This window comes from Diaporthe citri (genome assembly GCF_014595645.1).
Source record: "Diaporthe citri strain NFHF-8-4 chromosome Unknown scaffold_4, whole genome shotgun sequence".
Lineage (NCBI taxonomy): Eukaryota > Fungi > Ascomycota > Sordariomycetes > Diaporthales > Diaporthaceae > Diaporthe > Diaporthe citri.
This window is the reverse complement of record NW_025064849.1, coordinates 2443797-2466575: the sequence shown is the minus strand read 5'-3', so window position 1 is coordinate 2466575 and position 22779 is coordinate 2443797. Positions and strand designations below refer to the sequence as shown.

The 22779-nt window shown below is 56.2% G+C and overlaps 7 protein-coding genes across 7 annotated transcripts; 2 read left to right on the top strand and 5 right to left on the bottom strand.

The window, feature by feature from the left end:
- Positions 1 to 17: 17 nt before the first annotated feature.
- INS49_009830 (uncharacterized protein) lies at positions 18 to 1028 on the top strand (the record flags this gene model as incomplete). The annotated part of the gene is made up of 1 exon (XM_043170558.1): positions 18 to 1028. One exon carries the CDS (start codon positions 18 to 20, stop codon positions 1026 to 1028), a length of 1011 nt encoding a protein of 336 aa, XP_043025123.1.
- A 192-nt stretch (positions 1029 to 1220) lies between these two features.
- On the bottom strand, positions 1221 to 1934 carry INS49_009829 (uncharacterized protein; the record flags this gene model as incomplete). Its single annotated transcript, XM_043170557.1, has 1 exon — positions 1221 to 1934. One exon carries the CDS (start codon positions 1932 to 1934, stop codon positions 1221 to 1223), a length of 714 nt encoding a protein of 237 aa, XP_043025122.1.
- Positions 1935 to 3370: 1436 nt separating this feature from the next.
- Positions 3371 to 4860, top strand: INS49_009828 (uncharacterized protein; the record flags this gene model as incomplete). The annotated part of the gene is made up of 2 exons (XM_043170556.1): positions 3371 to 3441; positions 3501 to 4860. The coding sequence occupies 2 exons, from the start codon at positions 3371 to 3373 to the stop codon at positions 4858 to 4860; spliced, it is 1431 nt and encodes a 476-aa protein (XP_043025121.1).
- A 321-nt stretch (positions 4861 to 5181) lies between these two features.
- INS49_009827 (uncharacterized protein) lies at positions 5182 to 7051 on the bottom strand (the record flags this gene model as incomplete). Its single annotated transcript, XM_043170555.1, has 3 exons — positions 5182 to 5973; positions 6034 to 6492; positions 6743 to 7051. 3 exons carry the CDS (start codon positions 7049 to 7051, stop codon positions 5182 to 5184), a joined length of 1560 nt encoding a protein of 519 aa, XP_043025120.1.
- Positions 7052 to 10032: 2981 nt separating this feature from the next.
- On the bottom strand, positions 10033 to 10902 carry INS49_009826 (uncharacterized protein; the record flags this gene model as incomplete). The annotated part of the gene is made up of 4 exons (XM_043170554.1): positions 10033 to 10097; positions 10210 to 10323; positions 10517 to 10682; positions 10810 to 10902. 4 exons carry the CDS (start codon positions 10900 to 10902, stop codon positions 10033 to 10035), a joined length of 438 nt encoding a protein of 145 aa, XP_043025119.1.
- A 980-nt stretch (positions 10903 to 11882) lies between these two features.
- Positions 11883 to 13009, bottom strand: INS49_009825 (uncharacterized protein; the record flags this gene model as incomplete). Its single annotated transcript, XM_043170553.1, has 3 exons — positions 11883 to 12422; positions 12491 to 12665; positions 12999 to 13009. 3 exons carry the CDS (start codon positions 13007 to 13009, stop codon positions 11883 to 11885), a joined length of 726 nt encoding a protein of 241 aa, XP_043025118.1.
- A 5159-nt stretch (positions 13010 to 18168) lies between these two features.
- On the bottom strand, positions 18169 to 22468 carry INS49_009824 (uncharacterized protein; the record flags this gene model as incomplete). Its single annotated transcript, XM_043170552.1, has 2 exons — positions 18169 to 19012; positions 19068 to 22468. 2 exons carry the CDS (start codon positions 22466 to 22468, stop codon positions 18169 to 18171), a joined length of 4245 nt encoding a protein of 1414 aa, XP_043025117.1.
- Positions 22469 to 22779: the final 311 nt, after the last annotated feature.

Genomic DNA, 22779 nt, shown 5'->3' with positions numbered 1-22779 from the left:
GGGTCAGAGTGTGGAGGATGACGGATGGGGAGGCCCAAGCCCAAGTTGAGGAAATGGACGACGCACGTTGGAAGCAAATTATCATAGGGTGTCCAGCCATTTTGCAGGAGCTGCCAGACTGTGAGAAATTCACGGTTGGTTTCGTGAGCCATGATAACAAGAGAAGTACGACTGACGCCCTGGAAGAAGCATGGAACAAACACGAGGGGGACAAGACGTGGCTCAGCCTTCGCAGCCATGACAGCGGGGACGCATCATTTATTGTTGCAGTCAATGCCAACCAGAATTTGAAAACTCGCCATGCGCCGGGAAACTTCAACACTACGCCATGGGACGACCTTCAGCCACTTCCCTACGCCAGCATGCCCGAACTACTACGCCAGCTGGAGCACATAGCTAGGTTCTCTGTGATCAAAGAGCTCGGTGTGCTTCCCGGCTCGCGCCTGTCCCGTCTCGCGTCGGTTAAGGTCTGCAATGCAGCGTCATGCAAGGCAGGGTATCACGGACAGACGATACCTCCGGCTCAGTTGGCCGAATTGGAAGATGCGGAATGCGGACATGCCTGCGAGGTTGAGGTGGAAACTGGGTTCAGCATCACAATAAAGAATGAGTCACAGCGGCCCTTGGGGTGCGTGATCCTGGACTGCGGCTCAGACTTCAGCGTCGAACGAGTCTACCCCGTGGACCGGAAGTTTCAGACACTGGAGGTCGGCCAGGAAATAACGACTACGCTCGTCATGGCGATTTGCGGGCGTCAGCTGAAATCAGCCAAGGCTGGCAAAGTTGTCATCGATACACTCAAAGTTGTGGTGTGCCATCCGGAAATGGTAATGGACTCGCTGCAACTGCCGGGTCTGTTTGAGTCTCCGGATCGTGCCGGACAAATTTCTGCCCTGGATGGGTTGCGTAGGTTATTGCAGGAACTCGACATGACCCGGCCAGCATATGTTGTCAGGGACTGCACTACTGAGCCTGACAATTGGGAGACGACGGATATCAAAATGAGTATCCGGCTTTCTGAGCACTGATTTTCTTTTTCTCTCTCCACGATATCTGGGATACTTCACGTGGACCTTGATCTGACGAGAGCCAGGGAGAAATTCAGCTGTCAAATTCTATATATGTACTGTAAATGACAGGGTGCATAGCTCCGGATATCACAGCGACAGGTGAAGCCGAATGCCTCGCTTATGGACTTATTCTCCTTCTTCAACCTCAGGTTACACTCGGTACAGAAGTTTCTCCCCACCATCTAATTCAAGGCTCTCATATTCGCCCATCAAGTCTGGTAGATCAATGGGCCCAGAGATCTCTACATCAATGCCGTCGTCGACATCATCACCTGCCCTGGCGCCAACGTAAGATTTCCATCGGTTCCCACGTTCCAGATAGGCCTTCTCGACCTTGCGAGAGGAGAACATTGAGAATTTAATTTTCCGGTACTGCACCGCATAGACGTGCTCACCGGTCGCTGTGTAGCCCATGGTCCCGCTGCGTTCGTTGGCCGAAGAAAACCCGACACTGACATCCAGTCCTGAGTCTGACAAGATAGGCAAAGGCACTCCCGATGCGGCCGTGAGAAGCGAGGCCGAAACGCCAGCGGAGACGTCAACATCAGTGCCGGTCGAGCGTGACACTGTAATCTCGGCGTCCGTCAGCGTCTTGAAACCGCAGACGAGATATACGTTGTCGTATAGGCTCCTCGAGCCCTCCTCGAGCCAAGTGCGCACACTTTCCTCACCGCAGGCACTGCTGAAATACACGTTGGGTTCACGCAGTTGGTGTATGACGCAGAGCCTGCTGGTTAGGGTCGTCGAGGATTTCCTCGGTGCGGAGGGCGTTAGGGAGAGGAGGCTGAGTAATTTGACTTCCAGCCGCGTATTTCGCGAGCTCGAGCGTTTCCTGGAAATTTTCGAAACGTTGAGTGGCCACATCACTTTGCAACGAAGGCTGACAGAAATCCTGATTTGGAAACTTCGGGTCCAACACAAGGCGGCCCAGCTCGATAAAGTCGCGCGGAATCGGGCGGTCAAGCAGGAGACTTGTGAGTGACATCGTAAGCCGGATTGTGGTAATCTGATGGATCAACCTTCTTTTTGGTATCTTCTGAATTCCAGACAGCTTTTGCCGTCGATCTTATGTATCTCTTGAAGTGCAGGCCTACGACAACACACAAATACGTATGTGCATGTGTAAGAGCGGGGAGTTGACAGCACGGGCGAAATCCAAATTTTCACGAGCGGCATACTTGCACTGCCCACCTTCACTGGAGCACGACAAATGTGCGCCGGAGATCTGCAGAAGCTGGCTGTCATCGTACTCTCCGGTGCCTGTCCAGCTGAATCGCCCTTGGCAAAGCCCGCTGCAGGGCGTCTCGAAACAGATTCGTAGACCATATGAAGTATAAGAAAGGGGAAGTGGCTGTGATCAATTGAGTACAGGATTTAAGGTAGTGGATTCAGCACAAGACAGCGGGGCCAGCTGATCGAGCCAGCAACTGCGAGGCCGTGGCAGCCAGGCGATGGGCGGGCAGCCACGAGGCTAGAGGCCGCCAGCAGTCGGGTCTCTTACTCCTCCCGCACAAATCCATTCTTCAGTAGTGGTAATTGAACCCTGCTGTAGGATGAAGAACGGCTGGTATCAGTTTATATCGTATGGGGCGAGTGGTGGAATACACGCTGAGCGTGGGTGATGGATGTATTTGTGGATGAAAGCTCGCTAACCCAATTGGGATGTACTATGAGCCAAGTATAGGACAAAACCAACATTCTACTGTGAGACTGAGCCTTCAGCCAGCTCCAATGCTGAATACCTACCCTTCCTACCATCACAAAATCTTGGGCAGCGGGAGCACATGTGTGAACACGCCCAGGTCTCAATCAAGAAACCAGCCGACGCGATGGGTGTGAGCTGTTGTCGGACGTGCCGAGGGCCAGGGAAAGCACCAGCACCAGCACAGCTCACCGACGTCAATTTCCCGTCCCCAACCCACCGCCAAACAGCTCATCCATGAACCACCTTGTCCTTGTCGTCCTGTATCCCATTCCACTCTGCCCCATCTTGGCCGGACCTCTCTTGACTTTGGGGACGCAGTTGGACTGACCATTCCACTTTGGATTGCACAATCTTGACCCTTCACACGTCAAGTTGCGTGTTGAGTTCGTACGACCGTCATTTGCTTGGCATTCGAGCTACCTCGACCGAAAAGTTTACCACCAGCAGGTGACGCCTCCATCGACGACGTTGCAACACCCCAAGGAGCCCAGGGACCAAGGAAACAGCTGGATCTGGGCGGTTCGAAGCATTCGTCAAGTCATCGAGTCTACTGTTCCGGAATCTACGAACAATTGTCCAGGCAAGGCTTTGCCCAATGGCCGCGGCACCGTGGGCAGACGTCCCTGCCAAGGACACCTTCTTCGCCCTGGTGACGGGCGCAAACAGGTACCAACGAAACCCGGCCCCGTTCAGAAGATCCAGGTACTAAGACCAGACAACTACAGTGGCGTCGGGCTCGGCATCTGCCAGCGCCTCATCGACGAGTTCCTCCACACGCGCTCTCTGACCTCGCACCTCATCCTCATCCCCACCACCCGCGACACCCGCAAGTCCGCCGAGACCACCGCCCAGCTGCGCAGCCACCTCCACAAGACCGCCGCCTCGTCAAGGCTAAGGGCCCGGGGCGCCGAGCCCGCCGACACCGCCGCCCGCGTCCACGTCCTCTCCCTGCAGCTCGACCTCTGCGACTTCGCGACGGTGCACGCGGCCGCCTCCCAGCTCGTGGGCGGCACCCTCGCGCTCGACGGCCACGGCGGTGGGGTCCGTATCCCCCGCCTCGACGCCGTCATCTTCAACGCCGGGATAGGCGGCTGGACGGGCGTCGACTGGTTCAAGGCGGCGCGTAACTTCCTCACCGCCGGCTGGGTCCAGGCCACCACATGGCCGATCTTCAAGGTTGCCACAGCAGGCGGGACGGTCGACCCGCTGCCTCGGCGGCAACAGCAGAAACAGCAGGCCGGGGCCAGCGACGAGAACGACAAGGCGGTGGTGGGCCAGATCTTCTGCGCCAACGTCTTCGGCCACTACATCTTCGCGCACGCCATCCTGCCCCTGCTCAGCAGGCGGCAGGGTGACGAAGACGCCGATATCCCGCCGGGCAGGTTGATCTGGGAGGGCAGCATCGAGGCGGCGCGGGAGCACTTCCGCGTAGGCGACCTGCAGGCGGTGGAGACGGAGGCCCCCTACGAGAGCACCAAGCGGCTGACGGACCTGCTGGTGCTGACGACGGGGCTCCCCGGCGCGCGGGCGCACAGCGCGCCGTACTGGCGGCTGCCGGGGCAGCCGACCGGGGAGGAGGAGCAGCAGCCGCCGAAGGTCTACGTGTGCCACCCGGGCATCGTCGTGACGACGATCCTCCCGCTGCCCTTCATACTACAGTACCTGTGGACGCTCGCGGCGTACGTGGCGCGGTGGGTCGGGTCGCCCTGGCACACCAACACGTCGTACAACGCGGCGGCGGCCATGGTGTGGCTCGCGCTCGCGGCGCAGGGGGCGCTGGACTCTGCACGGGCCGAGTCGGTCAAGTGGGGGTCGGCGTGCGACATCCGCGGCAACACCATGGTCAAGAAGACCGAGGTGGACGGCTGGGGGTGGACAGGCAAGGTGGAGGGCCTCGACGAGGACGACGGTGCGACCGGCGCGCTGAGGAAGATCAAGGGGCGCAAGAGCGGTGCACAGGTCGTGACGGAGGAGAGCAGGGTCGAGTTTGAGGAGACGGGGGCTTTGTGCTGGCGGGAGATGGAGAGGCTGAGGGCTGAATGGGAGGTGAGGATGAAGGAGGCAGGTCTGAACGGCCATGCCTAGTTGGGATACCGGGCTCTAAGAGCACTGTAGGACGATATCTTGAGCCTCTCACGGGTGTGAGAGAAGGCTGCTGTATTAGTTAGCGACGACTTCAACCCAAATCGTTCACGATGAGACGAAAGGGACTGGCATCTAGTTCATGCACATAAAGGGTATTTGCCCCGCTTCAAAATAATAAATACAGTAATCATAATATTTGCACGACAATAGCACAGTCATCAGCAAGATCGTTAACTATTCAGACGCATCAAAATGGATGCGATTGTGCCAAGGCACTACCACGGCTGTGAAATGGCAACATCACGCTCGCTCCCTTCCCCGTCATGGCTGCCCAACCCCAGCGACCCCTGATTCTGCAGCAGCGTTCTGAGCAGCAAGCCGGTCCCGATCGGTCTCGACCCGCCTCAGCCGAACCTTATCGCCCCGTCCAAACAGGCCCAGGCACAAGGGTATCGGCATGATGGCGAGGGTGATCACGGCCTGGAAGATCAGCGCCCGCGTCATGTTGCGGGGCGGGTCAGCGTCAGGGCCATCCTTGAGCGCGTCCGATACGATGATGAAGATGGCGCCAAGAAGCTGGCCCCCAGACCACGCCAGCGTGCTCGTCACCTCGGGGCTAACGGGGTGCGTGAGCTCGACCAGCAGCTCCGAGGCGACGGGGACCAGGCTAAAGCTCGCGGCGCCCAGAATTGCCAGCACGACGTACGGGCCCGCGATGTCGCGCGTAGCCGGCATCCAGATGAAGATGAGATAGGACAAGGCCGTGATGGGAATGGCGATCTTGATGGCCGGTATGAAGGCCTTGGTACGGTCCAGGATGGGAGAGGTGATGGCCGCAGCAACGAGACCAACCACGATGAGGATGGCACCCGCAATGCCGCTCTCGCTGTCGTCGAAGCCGTAGGGCTCCATCATCTGGTTCAGCAGCGACGAGATGGAGTTGAAGAAGCCCACGTAGACGGCGTAGGGGATAATGAGCATCCAGAACTCCGGGGAGCGGCTGAGGATGCGAGCCGAGTTGGGGATGGACAGCTTCTTAGTCTCGCCCGAGGGTGCGGGCGGCGTGGGCGGCTTCGCGGGGATGAAGAGCGAGGGGAGCGCGCAGACAGTGGCCTTGGATGTCATGTAAGCGCGCAGTCCAGGTGACAAGGGGGAGAGGGGGGAGGAACATACAATGATAGCCACATATAAGACGGCATTGGGTATGTCCCTTGCGGAAAAGACCCAGAAAGGCATGATTAACTGCCCGATGGCAGCGCCAAAAGGATTAGCCAGGCTCATCAGGGCGGTGGCGGCCACACGGCCGCGGTTGGTAAACCACAGATCCGAGTATCTGGTCGGCGCCGCCAGCACAAAGGGCTGGGAGAAGCCAATGAGGATCTGGCCAAACATGACGACGCCAAAGTTGGGAGTTGGAGCCCGGCTGCCGCCATATCTGATCCAGTTACCGCATAGGATGAGCACCGAAGAGGTGATGATGGATGGCTTGGGGCCCCAATGGAGCACATAGATGACCAAGGGGGAGACGGCAACAAAGCACAAGAGGAAGGCGGTGGAGAGCCAGTTGACGGTGCTCTCGGTGGTGTTGAAGAACTCGGCGGCACTGGAGATGACGGGTGAAAAGGTCAACCACTAGGATGATATGAGAGGTCAGCCTTGTGTTCCTCGACGCAGGTACGGTGCAACGCCACTCATCCACCCACGAACACTGCATAAGGCTTGTGTGTTGGGGGCGACAAAAGTGCATCTGATTCTCAGCCTCAATGAAGCATCTCGAACGAGACCAATCCCAGACCATGACGCCAAAACAGGCCATCTCGCCAGACGAGATCGCGTGCTGCAAATAAAACTGGCAAGTCTTTTGAAAATGGATCGGACTTACATCCCAGCTCACGACGATGTTGAGAAGGGTCAGCTGGACCAGGCCGAACCACCTCCTCTTGTAGACCTTGAAGAACTCGACGGTACCATCCTCGGTGAGGTCCTGGGAGGGGCGAGACTCATGGAACAAGGCGTCAAGACCGAGGCGTGGGAATCGACGACCACCAGGCCCCTTACTGGACCTGCCCTGGGTTCGATCTGGAAGTTCAATGTCGTCTCCCTTCGAGCCAGAGCCGCGGTCGACGACGGGATCGCTTTCTATGCGCATGTGCCCCTCCTTCCAGTCTCCGACGATGGCGTCGGACCCCATCCTGGCAGCGCGTTCGGGTCCTGGCAGAAACGTCTGGACTTTTGGGTACCACTGCTGAGGGAAGGAACGGCCGGTGGCGGTTGCACGTGTAGATTTGGCGCGGCAGCCCGTTGCAAATTGTCAAGGTTAAGTTTGGTCTGGGAATCTGACGGGCCGAGGCCAAAGTGCAAGGCCTTCTGCCCTCCCTGGCGTAATAGCTCAACAGATTCCCGCAGCTGGACGGACCTCCACTGGGCCACGAATGGGTGAAAAACTCACTCGCCCAAGGACAGGAACGGGTGTCGCGGTCGGTGTGAGCTGATGTCGTGCGGTTACAGAACCGTTGTCGCCTCATTCACGTGCTACTAACCCATCACCGGGACAAGCGTGGCAGGGGCAGAACGGACCAGACCACGCCCGGACTGAGATGAAATTGAAAGAGAAGGAGTGAGCGTATGTATGTATGCTCTTCTTTGATTTTGAACAAGGAGTGGAATTGGCAAGTGAAGAGGGTGTCCTGCCCCGGCCATGTTATGTGCGGAAGGATGGGCTGGATGAGATGGGAAAGGACGGCGGCCATGGGGCACTCGAGGGTGCATGAAGTTACGCCTATTCGAGCAGGCCTGGGAACACTCGAAGGCACGTTGGTGTTCCTAGCGCCAATCACACCCCAAACGCCATGTCGAATTGGCCCACCCTCCCGCTGTGGACTCCCTTGTCGGGCCACTTCCCGCGGTTCTAAGGGGTCCTGCTTCCTGCCTCCCAGTGGGCTGTTGAAGAACCAGACTAGGACATGGTCCAGCCCTGAGGGGATTGCCTGCATGAAGGTGAAATTGCCCTGGCCGTTTGAGCCGCCTCTCATTTGCGTCCGCCGGGTTTGTGAGGCGCGCACACGCAGGATGCGAAACCAAAACTGCAGCCATTTCAACCGCTCGAGGCTGAAATTTATGACTCCAAAATATTGGGAACATGTGAGCTGTCAAGTTGCCCCTGTGGATCCAGCACTTGACCTGTTTTCTCTCCACCTCCCAGGTTTTCTTGACCTCACCACTACAACCAAGACTACTCACTCACTCCTCAACTAGACTGAGCGATTGGCAATGACACCTAAACCAAATCATGGGGCTCTCTATCTTTCACAAGCGCCTGACATGAACTCAAAAATAGCCACTTCCAGCCCGAAACTAGCTTCCCAAGGTTTATCAATTCCCCGCAACCCCGGGGTAGCCAAGATGCCCTGCCCGATGCAGATCCGGCCGGATCTATCACAAAGTCGGCGCCCGCGGACAGCCCGTGTGCCTCGCTGGCATGCGGAGGAGATGCGGAGCACCACGGGAGGGCCCCTTTGCGCTGCATCTCCCATTCGATGCTACTCTGCCTGCCGACGACGGTCGACGGGATGTGAAGCTGTGGGCCGATCTATCAACTTCATCATGCCTGAAGAAAAACAGGTTGGCATAGTGAAGAGCATCGCATTGCGATAAGAAGGCACAGCTCTCTCGAGCGTCTAGCATCGCTGTTTTTGGTTGCCGACATACCAGAGACGCCATACTCTGGCCGGGAACCGTGTAATTCAAGACGATTCTGACTTCAGGAGCCAAGCAGAGCTGAATCCACCATCTTCAGTTCGCAGCCACGCAACGAACCCGGCTCTACTACTGTGCCTAACACTTAGACAGGAGCTTGTATGTGCCTCAAATATATGCTCGTTCATCGCTCCAAACGACACAAGACCTACCCAGACAGGCAATTAATCCACCACGTGAAGAAACGCCCGGCAGAAATGTATCTCCCCCAAAGGCCCAACCGCCAGGCCGCTCTCGACCACGCATGACGAGCCAGGGAGAAGGCCAGCAGCAGCTGCGCCTCGCCCTATCCCATGTGCATGTCAGAATCCAGGCGATAGCATCACCAGCACCCGTAAACTCAGCCCGACCCGGATTTCAAACTGTCTGAAGGCGGCCGCGGGATGCCGTCGCATGGGCACGATTCCCGGTGTTCCCTCAACATAAAACAACATCCGACATAGAGAGAGGCGGACGGTCGATGTCGTGCGGCGGGTATCGTGTCATGACACGCTTGGAAAGCTTGAGGCTGATGGTGGCTCAGAGATGACGACGGCTGAAAGCAGCTATTGATAGGGGCCCTTTCCTTCTCTGGCCCGCTTCATAGAATCGAGATATGCGCGGGGTCCTTCTTTGAAGGTCGAATGGTATCCCACATGAGAGACCACATCGAGCTGTCCGAGGAGCAGGGGCGGTGCTCGGTGCTCGCGGGAATCATATTGAGCCATGTCCCTGAATTCCACGTGAGAATCAGTTAGCATGTCACGCAGGGCCAATTTGAGCGGCAACCGCAGCCGCGACGACATAGCCTGCCCACCTAGATGAACTCCAAGATGGGCACCAGCCACGGCGTCGCTGTCTTGACTGCGGATAAGGCGCCAGTACCTCTCAGGTGGGCAGCAGCCACCAAAGCAGCACCGCAAAACACGGAAGCCGCCTGGGCTCCTCCTTGTCTGTGGTTGTGGGCTGTGTGTGTGAGACAACGACAGTGTGAAGCAACAAAGCCACGGGGGAGTAACGCAAGAGGGTAAATCTAAAAATTCGTCTTCGTTTCGGGGAGTCTTTTTGAGTGTATATGATACAGGTGACTGAAGCAGACCGACCGTCCTTTCAAACCCCACCATCGTCACTCGTCACGCATTTGTACAGTGACAACGTGCCGTGTCTTGTTTCGTTTTCTTGTCTTTTCCTGTCCCCCCTACGTGTCCACTCCACCCAATCGTGCTGGGACCGGTAACAGTGACCCCAGAATCTCCTTCGAGGTGTTCGGCGCTCGCGAAGCCCGGCGTTTCTATAGGCGGGGGGGGTTTGTTGTTCCTCTAATTCATGACCAATGTAGTAGTGAAAACACGGTGCCGTTCTCGCGGGCGCCGAACCGTGCGAGGGGGCTGGGGCCCGCTGCCGCTGATTCGGTGGATTTGGTTCGACGGGGTTGATTTATCGGAGCTTCGACCACACCTTGGGCGCGGCGCACGCCGTTGCGCAGTGGGCGAGGTGGAAGACTGGACGTTGTGTACTGTCAGCATGGGCGGCCGTGTCGTGGTGGTGCGGCGCATCGAGGCCATTCCTCTCCGAGTCCGCGGACCCGGCATATCCGCTCGGAATTGGACTTACACTCCTCAACACAGTCCTCCTTGGCACCACCGTCCGCTTCTTGCGAGGTGACGCGCTCGACACACTCATCGTAGTGGTGCTTGGCCGGGGCGCACTGCTTGGACTCCTTGCACTCTGTGGGAATCATTCTGTCAGCCTCTGTTGTGCGCTTTATCGTAGCTGTTCCATCCACTTCAGGATGTTCGCTGGCTTCGGGTCTCATCAAGTCAAATCGCCACACCTGTGGACGCTGCGCTTCATGGGCCGTGGGTGTGACAGTCGTTCGCGGATTGTCGGGCGATCTCGGGTGTGGGCATCCATCTCTCACCTTCCTCGAGCTCCTCCTTGGGGTCCTTGGGCTCATCGTCCTCTTCCTCCTCCTCCTCTTCCTCCTCCTCAGCCTCACCCTCCTCGTCGGCGTCCTCGGACTTGTCGTCGGAGCTGGACTCCTCCTTGGACTCGTCCTTGCTGTCCTCGGCGGGTGCTTCCTCTGCCTATGACGCGGGGGTGATATGTCAGCCAATGGGACCGGTCGATGTGGCATGTGGTAGATGTGCTCGGATGGGCTTGCGATGGACGTCCGCAGGTCGGCAGTGAGCTTGCTCGTGGTTATTGACGCACCTTGGAGTCTTCTGCTGCAGGGGCCTCTGCTTCGGCGACGCTCCATGGCGCGACCGACTCGGCCAGGTCGGCGATCGTATCCCAGAAACCCATTGTGTCTTTTGTCAACCGGCGCTGGCGGGCTGAGTTCGGGGTCAATGGCTTGAGTGTTGACGGTGAAGTGGAGTGGAGTGATGGCGGTGGTCGTTGACGGGCTGCCGGGGGAAAGCTCTCATGCTGAGAAGAAAAACCGGCGGGAAGTCGTCGGGTCGGGATGGTCCAATCAGCGTGACGCAATTACTTAGTCTAGTGGGCCCACCGCGGAAGCAGGCTGACCCTTTATACGGACCAGCATTTCGACTTGAGCATATCAATTTCAACTTTATACGTATCTCGAATATCAATTTGAAAGCCAAGTAAAGTCTTCGGAAATGCAGAGTCATATGTATAATGTGTGCAACTTGGAGCCTTCAGACCGCTCGGCAATCCATTGGAGGCAGTTATACAAGAGGTTATTCCGGGGTTGGAGAGGGGGGTTAACCCAGAAGGGGAGGGGAGGCTATCCTAGAAGAAAGAGGAGATCGATTATCCCACAAGAGCTTACCAGACATGAGATGGCCAAGAGGAGCATGGCCGAAGACAGGTTGTCCCAGAAAGCTTCCCTTGCGGTGATTGTCTTCTATATAAGCCTGACAGCCCTAACCCTGCAGACAACAACCACAATGACAGCAGAAGCAGCATGCAAAAGGAGCCGAGTTGAGGTTCATGGTGGCTTAGACATCTCACGGTACTTCTGCTGACTTTCAAGAATAATAGGAATAAATATGTACTGGGCAATCTAGGACATGAGATACAAATGAGGTTTTATTCGTCAACATTCGCGGACCAAAACACAGATATGACTCGTCCCGCTCCTGAACTCCAAGCTCTCATCAACATTAACAAAAAAAAGTGCTTGTATTCTGCATATGGCCAGACGCCGTGGGTATCAACGATCGTGATGTCTCATTCGAGTAGAGTTTCGGTTGGCTGGAGAAAGGGGGGCAGGGGTCTTTTGCGAGGATGACGATATCGCACACGGCGGCACATCGTGCCTACTGGGCCCTCTCAGCGTCTTGACGGTCCCGCTCCTCAAATTGCTGTTCCACTGCCTGGGCCTGCGCTTCGTCATAATCAGGTGGTGGTTCGTTCGGTGTCGGCTGGGCCTGCTGCGTCTGGGTCTGAGCATGACTCTGGGATGGAGCAGAACTCGCCTGTGCAGTCTGCTGGGGTTGCGGCTGCTCAGGCGCACCGCCGACTCCCGTAGCGGAATACGGGGGCAAGTCGTCGTCATGAACGGTGATGCGCGTTCCCGTCTCTCTTGCAACGTCCCGGGCATGAGACAGGCGCTCATACATCAAACTGTACTTGGAGTGAAAGCCCTCTACTCCGCCGTGGTTGAATATCAGTAATATCTCGATTCGAGGAACGTCGCCTGGTATCCCACCGCCAGCCCTGGGTTTGGCCTCGGCTCTCCATCGCCAAGCCCCGAACCCAAGCAGGCCGCCTGCTCGTGGCTGCGGGTCATATGTGTCCAGGATGAAGGCTGAGAAGGACTGAAAAGCCTCTGTAGGCTGCTCGGCCAGATAGATGATCTTGAATATCGCAAGTCAGCTAGGGTGGATCATTGGAGTGCCACAAAGGGAGATAAGGGCTCGCTCACCCTTCTGTTGGTGACATATGCAACGCCGGAATCACACTTCACGTTGAAGTTGGGATTGGAGGTTCGCAAGGCCTTGGGGACGGATACTTCCAAGCTCACGTAGCCAGGCGTCTTGAGAAGTATTTGCTCATCTTCCAGAGGCTGTATCTCGCCCTTCTGGTTGAGCATAACCCAGCTGCGTTTATGGTTAATGTCGTGCTCATGAAGACAAGGATCTCGAGGTTGGCTCTGGGCCGTGATGCTCTGGTGCTGGAGGGTGCCCTGGTAGAGATCCATGAGGGATAGATAGGTGGACAGCCAAGGGGCAAGAATAAGGAAGGCAAGTCTTTATATGACCAAGACGACGTGATATCAGGTGATATATCCTGCCTAGGGGGGGAACGGAAGGGAAGAGGGTAGGAGGGAGGAGGGAGGAGCAAGAGAGAAGAAATTTGAGATGTGATGGAGCGAGTATGCAGGTGAGGCCCCGCGGACGAGATAGGGTAGAAGGAAGGAGATGGGGACTGACTTTATCGACATTTTGAAAGCGTCACAGGGTGGCTAGGCGTGGCAGGCCTGAGAATGCTCCGATGCTGGGGCTCAAGCAGGTCGGCGCAGGGATGATGGAGACTGGTCGAGGCTCGGGATTGCACAGCACGGGAATGGACCGGCAGAAGCAAAGTGGGTTGTGGGTTGTGGGTTTTGGGCTGGAGGGCTGGCCTAAGTCCCCGCGTCAAGATGAGGCGGCTGCAGTAGTTCGCCTCGTCTGGCCGGCTGGGTGTCGAGCAGTTCGTGTGGTGGCCCTGCTTGCCCACGGGCCTCTCGAGATATCGCGGAAAGAGAGGCAGGGAGCACGGCAGAGTGGGCTCGGGACGGCGATTGGCGGGTTGCAAGCGCAGATTTGGATCTCCAAGGTCACAATCAGGACGCCTGGGGTGTGCTGTATGAGGTTCCGTGCTAATAACGGCTGCGAAGCGGACGACGCAGCATGGGTGGTTGGTGCGTGGGTGAGTGGGTGCTTGGATGTGTGGGCAGGTAGCGAGGGCGGTGGATGCGACCCCGGACTGCAGGATGTCAAGACAAGTGGTATCCGGCGCCTCTCCTTGACTCGAGGTGTGCGTCACGGCCGGTTCGGGGTCGGGGGGGGGGGGCTGTGTGCTGCCTTCCGAGCTGTGCTGTGCTGCGCTGTGGTTGACCGGCTTCTACTGTAGATCAAAGGAATGCAGGGTGTTCCAGGTGGCTTCTTGAGCGAGTCGAGGATAGGTTCGTGGGCAGGGTTCGCAGTACAGGACAGTACAGTAGTCTGCAGCACGCAGGCAACAAGTGAGGATGGCGTTGAGATATCGCTGGTCGGTGCCGATGGCCGATGACGAGATCCGCAGCTTCCAGAATCACACTGGCAGTCCAGGGTGGTGGCCGTTGTGGGGAAGGCGTGGACGGAGTCGGCCCAATGATGATGATTCAGCGCGGCTTCCCAAGGGCACTGGAGACTACCAAGTACCTTTGTACCCAACCCAGAGTGTGTACCCCGAGATCGCGGGCTAAATACTCATCCTCGCAACCACTCACTCACACTCCTTAGCACTTGACGAACTCAATCTCGTCAGCCCCCTCCTCGTCACCACAGACATCATCAAATCATGCGACAAACATGCAGTGACAAAGCCTTTGGGCAGAACACGCAAGCCACCTGCCTCCGGTTTCCCATCCTTGCCACTTGGGCTCTGCAGGCCGGCGGAAAGGCCCCGACCCGCATCGCATGCCTCGGTGGAGACGCCCTGCCCTGTCTTGATGCGCCTCGATGCTGCGCAGGGTGCAGCATGTCCCACGCTTAGACTGCATACATCTAGTCTACCACAGTACACGCACAATGCTGATGGTCCAGTAGTCCATCTACCACCATATTTATGTGCCTCCTCCTAAGCGAGGTGCGCTCTGCCCGACCAGTCCGGTTGTCTGGAACGGCCTTTGAGCCTCTCCTCAGCGTGGGGAATCCGGCAACGCCGAGGGAACGCCATGCCGCCGAGGATACAGATCGCTCCTACGAAGCTCAGTCAACTGGGCCTGTCCCCCTTGGGAGACATCTGGTCGGCATTGGGCCGCGGCTCAGGTGCAGGTGCCTTTCTTTTTCTTGTCCTTCTCCTTTGATTTCCTCGTGGCAGGGCCTCAAGTGGGTACCGTCCAGAGGCTCCGCCTTCCACTACTACACTATCATCATGTCCTGCGTGTCCTGCGTGTCCTGCGTGTCCTGCGTGTCTGCTTGTCCACGCCCCCATCCACCACATGCGACCTCTTGGACCACTTACTCGATCCCATCAGCAGTACATGAGCCAAGCGGTCGGGACTCTCCCTATTTGCTCCATCTATGCGCCGGGGTGGCTGATCCTGCTGATTTCTGCACATGACCATCACGTTGCTCCTCCCGCAACCCAAGGCCGTTCCCCCACGGCACTCTGGTGGCCCAACACAACCGTTTCTTTTTTATAATGGCGCCGTCTCCAGCCGTGGGGACGCTATCACCCTGTGGGGGCACTGCGCTCGCATAACAGAAAACAAAAATAAGAAAAGGCCACTTCTTCGGCCCGGCTTATGGAGCATCCCGCGCAAGGAGTCATCCAGGGGCCGTGCCGGAATCTCGTTCATGCTCCGTCGAAAGCACTGGTTCCGCTTCGTGTCGGCGGTGTGTGCATGACCCGTCTTCGTATCATCTTTCGCCCTATCAACGGGTGCCATTGGGCCCTGTGAGCTGCATGGAGGTGACAGCATCGTGGGCACCCTCACATCGTGGTCCAACTTATCCGTCCAGTACACTCGGCCCGAGGTCTTGAAGTCAGCCAGCCCTCAATCGCTCGGTCTCGCGGCACTCAGAGAATGTGCTCAGAACCAAGTGAATGCAGGTGCCAGGTGCAAGACACCCACCCCAATGCGTCCTGAAAGCTGAGAATTCACCGCCGTCGATCACCTGCTCTATTAACGCTAGCGAATTGGAAGCTGGTCCTCCACCGGTGAGCCCTTCAATTCCGGTCGACTGCAGGTATGCCTGGAAATAGTTGCCAGAGCGGGAGGGTGAATCATGGTTTGGTTCATTCCGATACCGTCTGCTACTTCCCCATACCCCCACCAGATTATCGCGCAGGGCTACCCAGTACAAAGCTGTCAACGGGCGGCTGATCCCGAGTGGTTCATTTTTTCCGGGCCCGCATATGTTCTCTCGGCCATTGCGATTCTACCGCAGTCTCTGGTGTACTATACAGTGTACAGCGTACAGCGTACAGTAGAAGCAGCACGTGGACTGGACGCTCCATACCACAGTATTGAAAACCTTATTTTGATGTGGGACGCTCACGTAGGGCTTGAGAGGCCTGGCACTCAGAATGGGCACGTCAAAATCTCCGTCCACTTTTTTTCCCATGACAGCCATTCCTCCATCATGTGCTCAAGCAGCGGCCCCTCGGCTGCCTATGCGAACCACACACTGCGCTGACGATGAGACATGCTTTTGATCTAGCACACCGGTGAGCTAGAGCGCAGGTGTTGTTCCTTCTTCGAGCCAGAGGGCTGAAAGTATTGCTCGGCCTTGAAATTGCGAGCTCGAGAATTCTGTCACATATCACAAACGCGCCCGGATCTGATCCATGCCAATTTCGTCCCTGGCGCTCACCGCCAAACAAGACTCGTCATGGAATGATGAGATCCCTCGAGGCAGCATGAGAAAAGAAATACCGCGATGGGGCGATGGATGCGGCGATGCTGCCATCAGGAAATTAAGGCGGATCTTGTTTCGGGACGTCAAGCTGTCACATCTACATGACTGGTGACGGCCACACCTCAGATACAGTGCCAATTACACGGAATGTCGAACTAGTTTGGCTGTCTGGCCGAGAGAACCATTATGGGCTACACACCTCATGCCATTCATTCAAGTCTAGAGGTGCGTTACCACTGGTCTGTCCCCGTGAAATAGGTCCACGAGTCACAAATATTGTTGTTCCAAGTGTCTAGTTCTGTTGGTTACCTCTTTCACAGCCTGTCTTTTGAAAGCAGCATCAAATCAAGGAACCTCCCACTTGGTAAAACGATCATCCATTAGAAGGCTCTGAGGTCCTGACGGCTTGATGAAAAGCATCATACCAGACTAAAGCAAACAGGGAACTTGTCCATCGCCCACCCAATGATCTTGCATGCTCAAGCTGCGCATCACCATGACCTAGCATCTGTTAGGAGCATAGGAACATTAGGGTGGTACATCTACCTGCGTGTTCTAATTTGGCCACTTCCAGAAACAAGATCAGGTAGATGCGACCGTCTCGGCTGCTCTGCGCAATATAACCTCACGCGTGCGGATGTGCTGATGGTGGCCGAGTCGGAGCACACCGTCCGCCTGTAATCATCTACAATAAGTTGCACATGCTGTCATACTGCGTGGAAAGACAGAGCGGCCCGGCCCGGAAGGGAACGGGCGGCAAGAGGACCTGCTATATTGATGACACTATTCGTCGACTGTCAAGTGGCTATGGCCGAGGCTTGCAGGTGGCGCTGGTGCACCGACAGGTAGGGTGAACCGGTGACCGTGGCTTTTTAGACATGTTTGTGGCTGGGCCAGGAGAAGCCGTCAAAGTGTCTGGCGGAGCAAAAAGATATCGGGAGCGACGGAGTTCGTGTTCCGAGAAACCCCAAGAATGGGCGTGGCAGAACCGCCCTCAACCACTATCATGGAAGGCTGTTACTCATGATCTATCCTTCAAGAGTACATCAGTCTAAGCCCCACCACAGTGCTATGTATTGGTTTCTATTTAGAGAAGCGGGGAGCTTGTAACAAATTGTCATCCGACGGGCGGGAGGCCAACCGTATCAAGGTCATCCAGAGAGTCTGCGGCAAGGCATGCATGCCCGTGGATCAATCACTTGGAAAGATTTCAGTATCTTTGTTACACAGATCTGCATACCAACCATGTCAGTATATTGAGTCAACTATCCCGTGCAAAATCCGTCCGGATTCAAAACCATGACAAAAGTCCTTCGTTTGTACATGCCCAAGCACCAATGATATTGCGATGGATGAAACGACAAGTCAAACATTCTGAGTCTACATATACCCTATATTGGACCTTTCATGTGACATATCAGCCGACTTGCCAAGGAGTTCCGTTGACCAACATGGATACTTAGACATACGGACTCACAACAGCGGTTACACAAAAATTTCGTTCCGGTTTCTGATTTGAACACAATCACACATGTACGCACAGAGTTAAATAGAGAGAAAGTGTGTGCGTGTGTGTGTGTGAGGCATTAAACAGTTACCCCACGCCATATCTATCAAAGAATCCCCAAGCCACGCAGGCCAAAGTACTGAGTGAGATCGTTGGCGGGCACTAGAAACCAAGAGGCGACTCAATACCTAGGTAGGAAGCCTAAGCTGCCAAAATGATAGCGTGCGTAATTCCGAGATAGCCTGCTGTCTCGACAGCGATGCAAGACCACAATGATATTATCCCGATGGCCTCAGCTCGCGGGGCCGTAAGCGGCAGCCTGAGTGAAACGTAGACAATCACGGTTTGGAACGTGTTGCGAACATTGCAAGGAAGAAAAATAAGTGGTTGTTGGTTCGTAGCAGGCGATATAACCAACACCTGCTATAGTCATGCAATTACATATGTACTTGTCTATGATAACGCCTATCCCATATTTACAGTCACTCATGAGTCCTTGCCGCTGCCCTCTTCCTTGTCGTCTCCTTTCGTAGAGGATGCGCCTAGAGGCGAGGGCGTCGGTTTCGTCTGGGGGAACTGCTGCCAGTCTCCGCCCGCCCGGTCGATCGGTGACCAACCGGCCGCGCCAACACTGCCCGCCACGATACCCGTCATCAACGTCGCCGCCCCCAGGACCGAGTTGGACCTGGACCGGGACCGCATGGACCTTGACCTTTTCCTAGAGTCGGGCGTCGCAGTACCGACGTTGCTTCCGACATTGCTGCCAACGTTGCTGCCGCCGCCACCATTCGAGCCGAAGCTATTCTCCCGAGTTGGTGTCTGCGGCTGCTTGATGGAATTGGAACGGGAGTTCTGCTTGGAGTTCTGTCGCGACATGCTCCTCTTGGGCAAGAAGACCTCCTTCGGATGCTTCATGGCGAATTTGAGATTGTTAACACGTCCGCCCTTGAACCGCTTCAGCCAGTAGAGCTCGTCACGGATCTCGGCAAACTCGGCCGGGAAGTTCTGGAAACGCTCCTCGTCGTCGGAGACAGTGACGCCTGGGACCTTGGCTTGAGCCCTGCGCTTGATAGCCTCGGGAACAAGCTTCTCCAGTAGCGAGTCGGGAATGAGTCGGACGACGATACCGATTGGGATTGAGATGAAGCCGAGAACGATGGCAGTCCCCCACATGCTGGCGGTCTGTTTCTGAGGGGCAATGTTGAACGCCTTGCCGCCAACAAAGATGATCAGAACCTGTCCGCCGCACATGATAATACTGATGCCGATGAAGAACCAGTTCTTGAAGAGGCCTTCAAAGATGTTGAATTGGTTGTCCAAACGACGGTTACTGTTTTCTGGTTAGTCTTCTTGATTCGTAATTTGGAGACGATTCATGCACTTACTTCCACTGGTTGAAGATCTGCATCCACACAAATGTGTTGAAAACCAGTGTTTGGATTTGCGCGTCGTTGGCATCATCACCGGGAATGACCGAGTTGCCGCCAAAGTAGATGAGGAATGTTATGACGAGCTGGTAGATTGCCTGGCCGATGATCATCTTCCACATCGTTGTAGAGATGATGGACGCGGTCCTGCGCTCGGGTTTGCGGTTCAGGACGCTGTCTTGTGGAGGATCAGTTGCCAGAGCCAAGGCGGCGAGCGTATCCATAATCAGATTGACCCATAGCAGTTGCACAGCCGTCAGGACACTACTCTCGTCGCTGCTAGAAACGGCCGAGACAAATGTCAAGACGACAGCGGTGATGTTGACGGTCAACTGGAATTGCAAGAAACGTTTGACAGCATCGTTGACAGCGCGGCCCCACTTGAGAGCCTTGACAATAGAGCTAAAGTTGTCATCCATAAGAATAATGGCGGACGCTTCTTTCGCGACTTCGGTACCGGCAATTCCCATGGAGAAGCCCACGTCGGCCAGCCTCAGGGCTGGTGCGTCGTTGGTGCCGTCTCCGGTGACAGCAACAACTTCGCCCTTGTTTTTCAGCAGACCGACCAGGATTCGTTTGTCTTCAGGACTCGAACGGGCCAGAACATGGAGCCGTGGCAGGATCTCTTGCTGCTCGGACAGATGCATGTTGCGAAATTCGGGGCCCTCCATGACGATGGAGTCTGGTTGTAAGATGCCGCAGTCCTCAGCGATGGCCTTAGCCGTAAGCTTGTTATCTCCAGTGACCATGCGGACAACGACACCAGCTTTCTGGCAGTCTCTCACAGCTTCTCGGACACCATCGCGCAAGGGATCCTTGATGCCGACCATGCCAAGGAAGACCATGTTGTTGAAGAACGATTCGAATTGGACTTCGTCTTTCTCGCCGTCGACACGTCGGGCCCTCGGTGGTGGCCACTTGTCCAAGTCCTTGTACACAATTCCGATGGTTCTCAGAGACTGCGTGGCGTAGTGCTCGATCAGGCTCGTAATAGTATCCTTGTGTTCTTGGCCCAGGGGAGTAGTACGGCAGTCGGATGATGGGTCGCGAAGCATCGAGGAACACTGCGCGAGGACGATTTCGGAGGCACCCTTGACATAGAGTCTCGCCTTTCCGTCGGGGAGCTGCACAACAATACCCATACACTTGCGACCAGAGTCGAAGGGGATGAGTTGGAGGATCTTGGCGTTTGCCCTCTCCTCTGCAACGGGTCCCATTCCTAGGTGCTCCTTGGCGAAGGTAAGCATCGCCATTTCGGTCTTGGATCCAATGTAGGTCATTTGTCCGTCTACCTCGCCCTCGAAGGCCGTCGAGTTGAGAGAGATCGAATTCTTGAGAAGTTCCTTCACGTCTGCGCTCAGCGTCTTGACAAGCTCCGGAGCACTGACGTCCAAGGTTCCATTTGGTACCGGCTCGTGGCCCTCCCTGGCCGGCGCACCACCAAATCTATGAGATGTGCTGATTGTCCCCGCAACGACCTGCATTTTGTTCTGTGTGAGAGTGCCGGTCTTGTCCGAACAAATCGTACTGGCATTGCCCATGACCTCGCAAGCCTTCAAGTGTCGCACCAAGTTATTGTCCTTCAGCATGCGGGTTGTTGCGAAAGCAAGAGCGAGCGTCACTGCCAGAGGGAGACCTTCAGGCACAGCAACGACGATGATAGTAACAACGACGATAAATATCTCGAGGAAGTTTTGGCCCTTTTGTGTGGGGGTCAGGTTACCCTGGCTCTTCAATTTGACGAGGAATTCGATGAATAGGACGATGAATAGGAGGAGACCAGCGGCACCTCCGAGCTTCGCAATATACTCGGCAATAACGTTCAGCTTAGACTGGAGTGGAGTCATCTCGGGGTCGTCGTTGAGAGCCATGAGAGTCTTGCCGTAGCTCGAGTGGATACCGACAGAAGTGGCCATGAAGGTTCCGACACCTTCCATAACGCGGGCGCCAGACTGGATAAAGGGGTCCATTTTGGTGAGGCTCTCGCCGTTTTCGATGGCAGCATACACCTCGTCCGCTGGCCTCTTCCGGATGACGTCCGACTCTCCGGTCGCCTGGGATTCGTCGCACTTCACGTTGAAGCCCTCAATCAAGATACCGTCGACCGGAATCATGTCGCCAGGCTCGAGATGGAGTACATCCCCCACGAGGATATCAAAAACGCTCAGTTCAATCGTCTTTCCGGACCTGACCACTTTGACGATCCGATCCTGCTTTTTCTTGTTCAACTTTGCGAACTGCCTCTCTTTCTGGAAGTCGTTCAGAGAGCCGACCATGACAACAATTACGATAGCAACAATGATCGCCACGCCCTCGACCCACTCGACTGGCGGGTTGTCCGAGCTGTGTTGCGTTCCGAAGGTCTGGTACAGGCCGATGGCCAGAGATACGACAGCAGCAATGGACAGCAAAATAAGCACTTTGTCGTTGTAGGTGATCCATATCAGCTGCAACAGACTCTTCCCCTTTTTCTCAGGGAGCCTGTTATCCTTGTAAACACGTTTCCGGTCGCCGAAGGTTTGGTCCCGATCGTGGGCGTCGTTGTGAGCGCCGGCGGCCGGGGTTTGAGATGTGGGCTCCGCGCCCTCGGTCTTGAGCTTGTCGGCGCCGGTCGCATCTTCGAAAGAAACCGTACCGTCCAGGTGCTTCTCATCCACCCCAAGCCCAGCTGTTCGGTTCGAACGTAGCCCCTTTTCAATTCCTGCCAGACCTCCCAAGCGGTAGAAAGCCGATAGGCTCTTCGGATTGAACATTTTCCCAAGCTGTCCGGGGCTAAAAGCGAACGGGTTGTTGTCCACTTCAAAGTCTTGTTCCTTGCCTTGGTCAGGCTTGAGGGCATCAGGGTCGTTCATGACCTGGGTGTGGTCAAGCTCCACAGAGACCTTGCCCTTGGCGTCTCCCTGCTCGCTCTGGTAGAGAGTGGTGTTGGTGTCAACCTGAGTCGAAGATCTTGGGTGGGACTCGTCGGCAGAGTCGACACTGTTCTGCCTGGAACGGGGGCCGCCATGGTTCGGGACGGCCAGGAAATTCTGAGACTGGTCCTTCGCACGGGAAATGGGGCTGGAGACATTGTGAGGGCTGGTGGGCCTGCTCTCTCTGCTTTCGAAGGACGGCTCCGTGTCTACCTGTGTGCGCGAGTGGCCATCGGAAGACTCTACGGTAATTCTCTGGGATGACCAGGTCTGGACGGTCTGATCGACGACCGTGGAGGGGCTGTAGGTGTCGGAGGGAGAGATTGGCGAGTGGCCTTGCTGAGTGGTGGCGGCGGCATCATTATCCGCGTCGTCGGGCTGGGGCGTGGGACTGACGGCGGTGGTGTCGATGGTGATGGTAGGGGCTCTGGGCCTACCGGGAGCCATGTTGGAGGTTGTCGAAGTCGGCGGCTGGAAGCTCGCACTTGAATACCGGTGGCATGCAAGGTGCGGCCTACAGTAACATGCTCCGAGACGGAGTGGTACCAAGCTCAATCAGCACAACAAGGCTGGCTGTTGTTTGGGTGGAGGAGGTTGGGTGGGCTTGTCCTATGTAGGAGACTGTCTGTAGGCAAACATCCAGGCAGGACAGGGCAGGACAGGGCAACAAACAGACGAGAAGGGGAAAGGAAGCACCAAGTGGGTGCGTGTAGTAGTAGTATAGTAGAGAATTGACTACAGATTACCCTACATCTCAC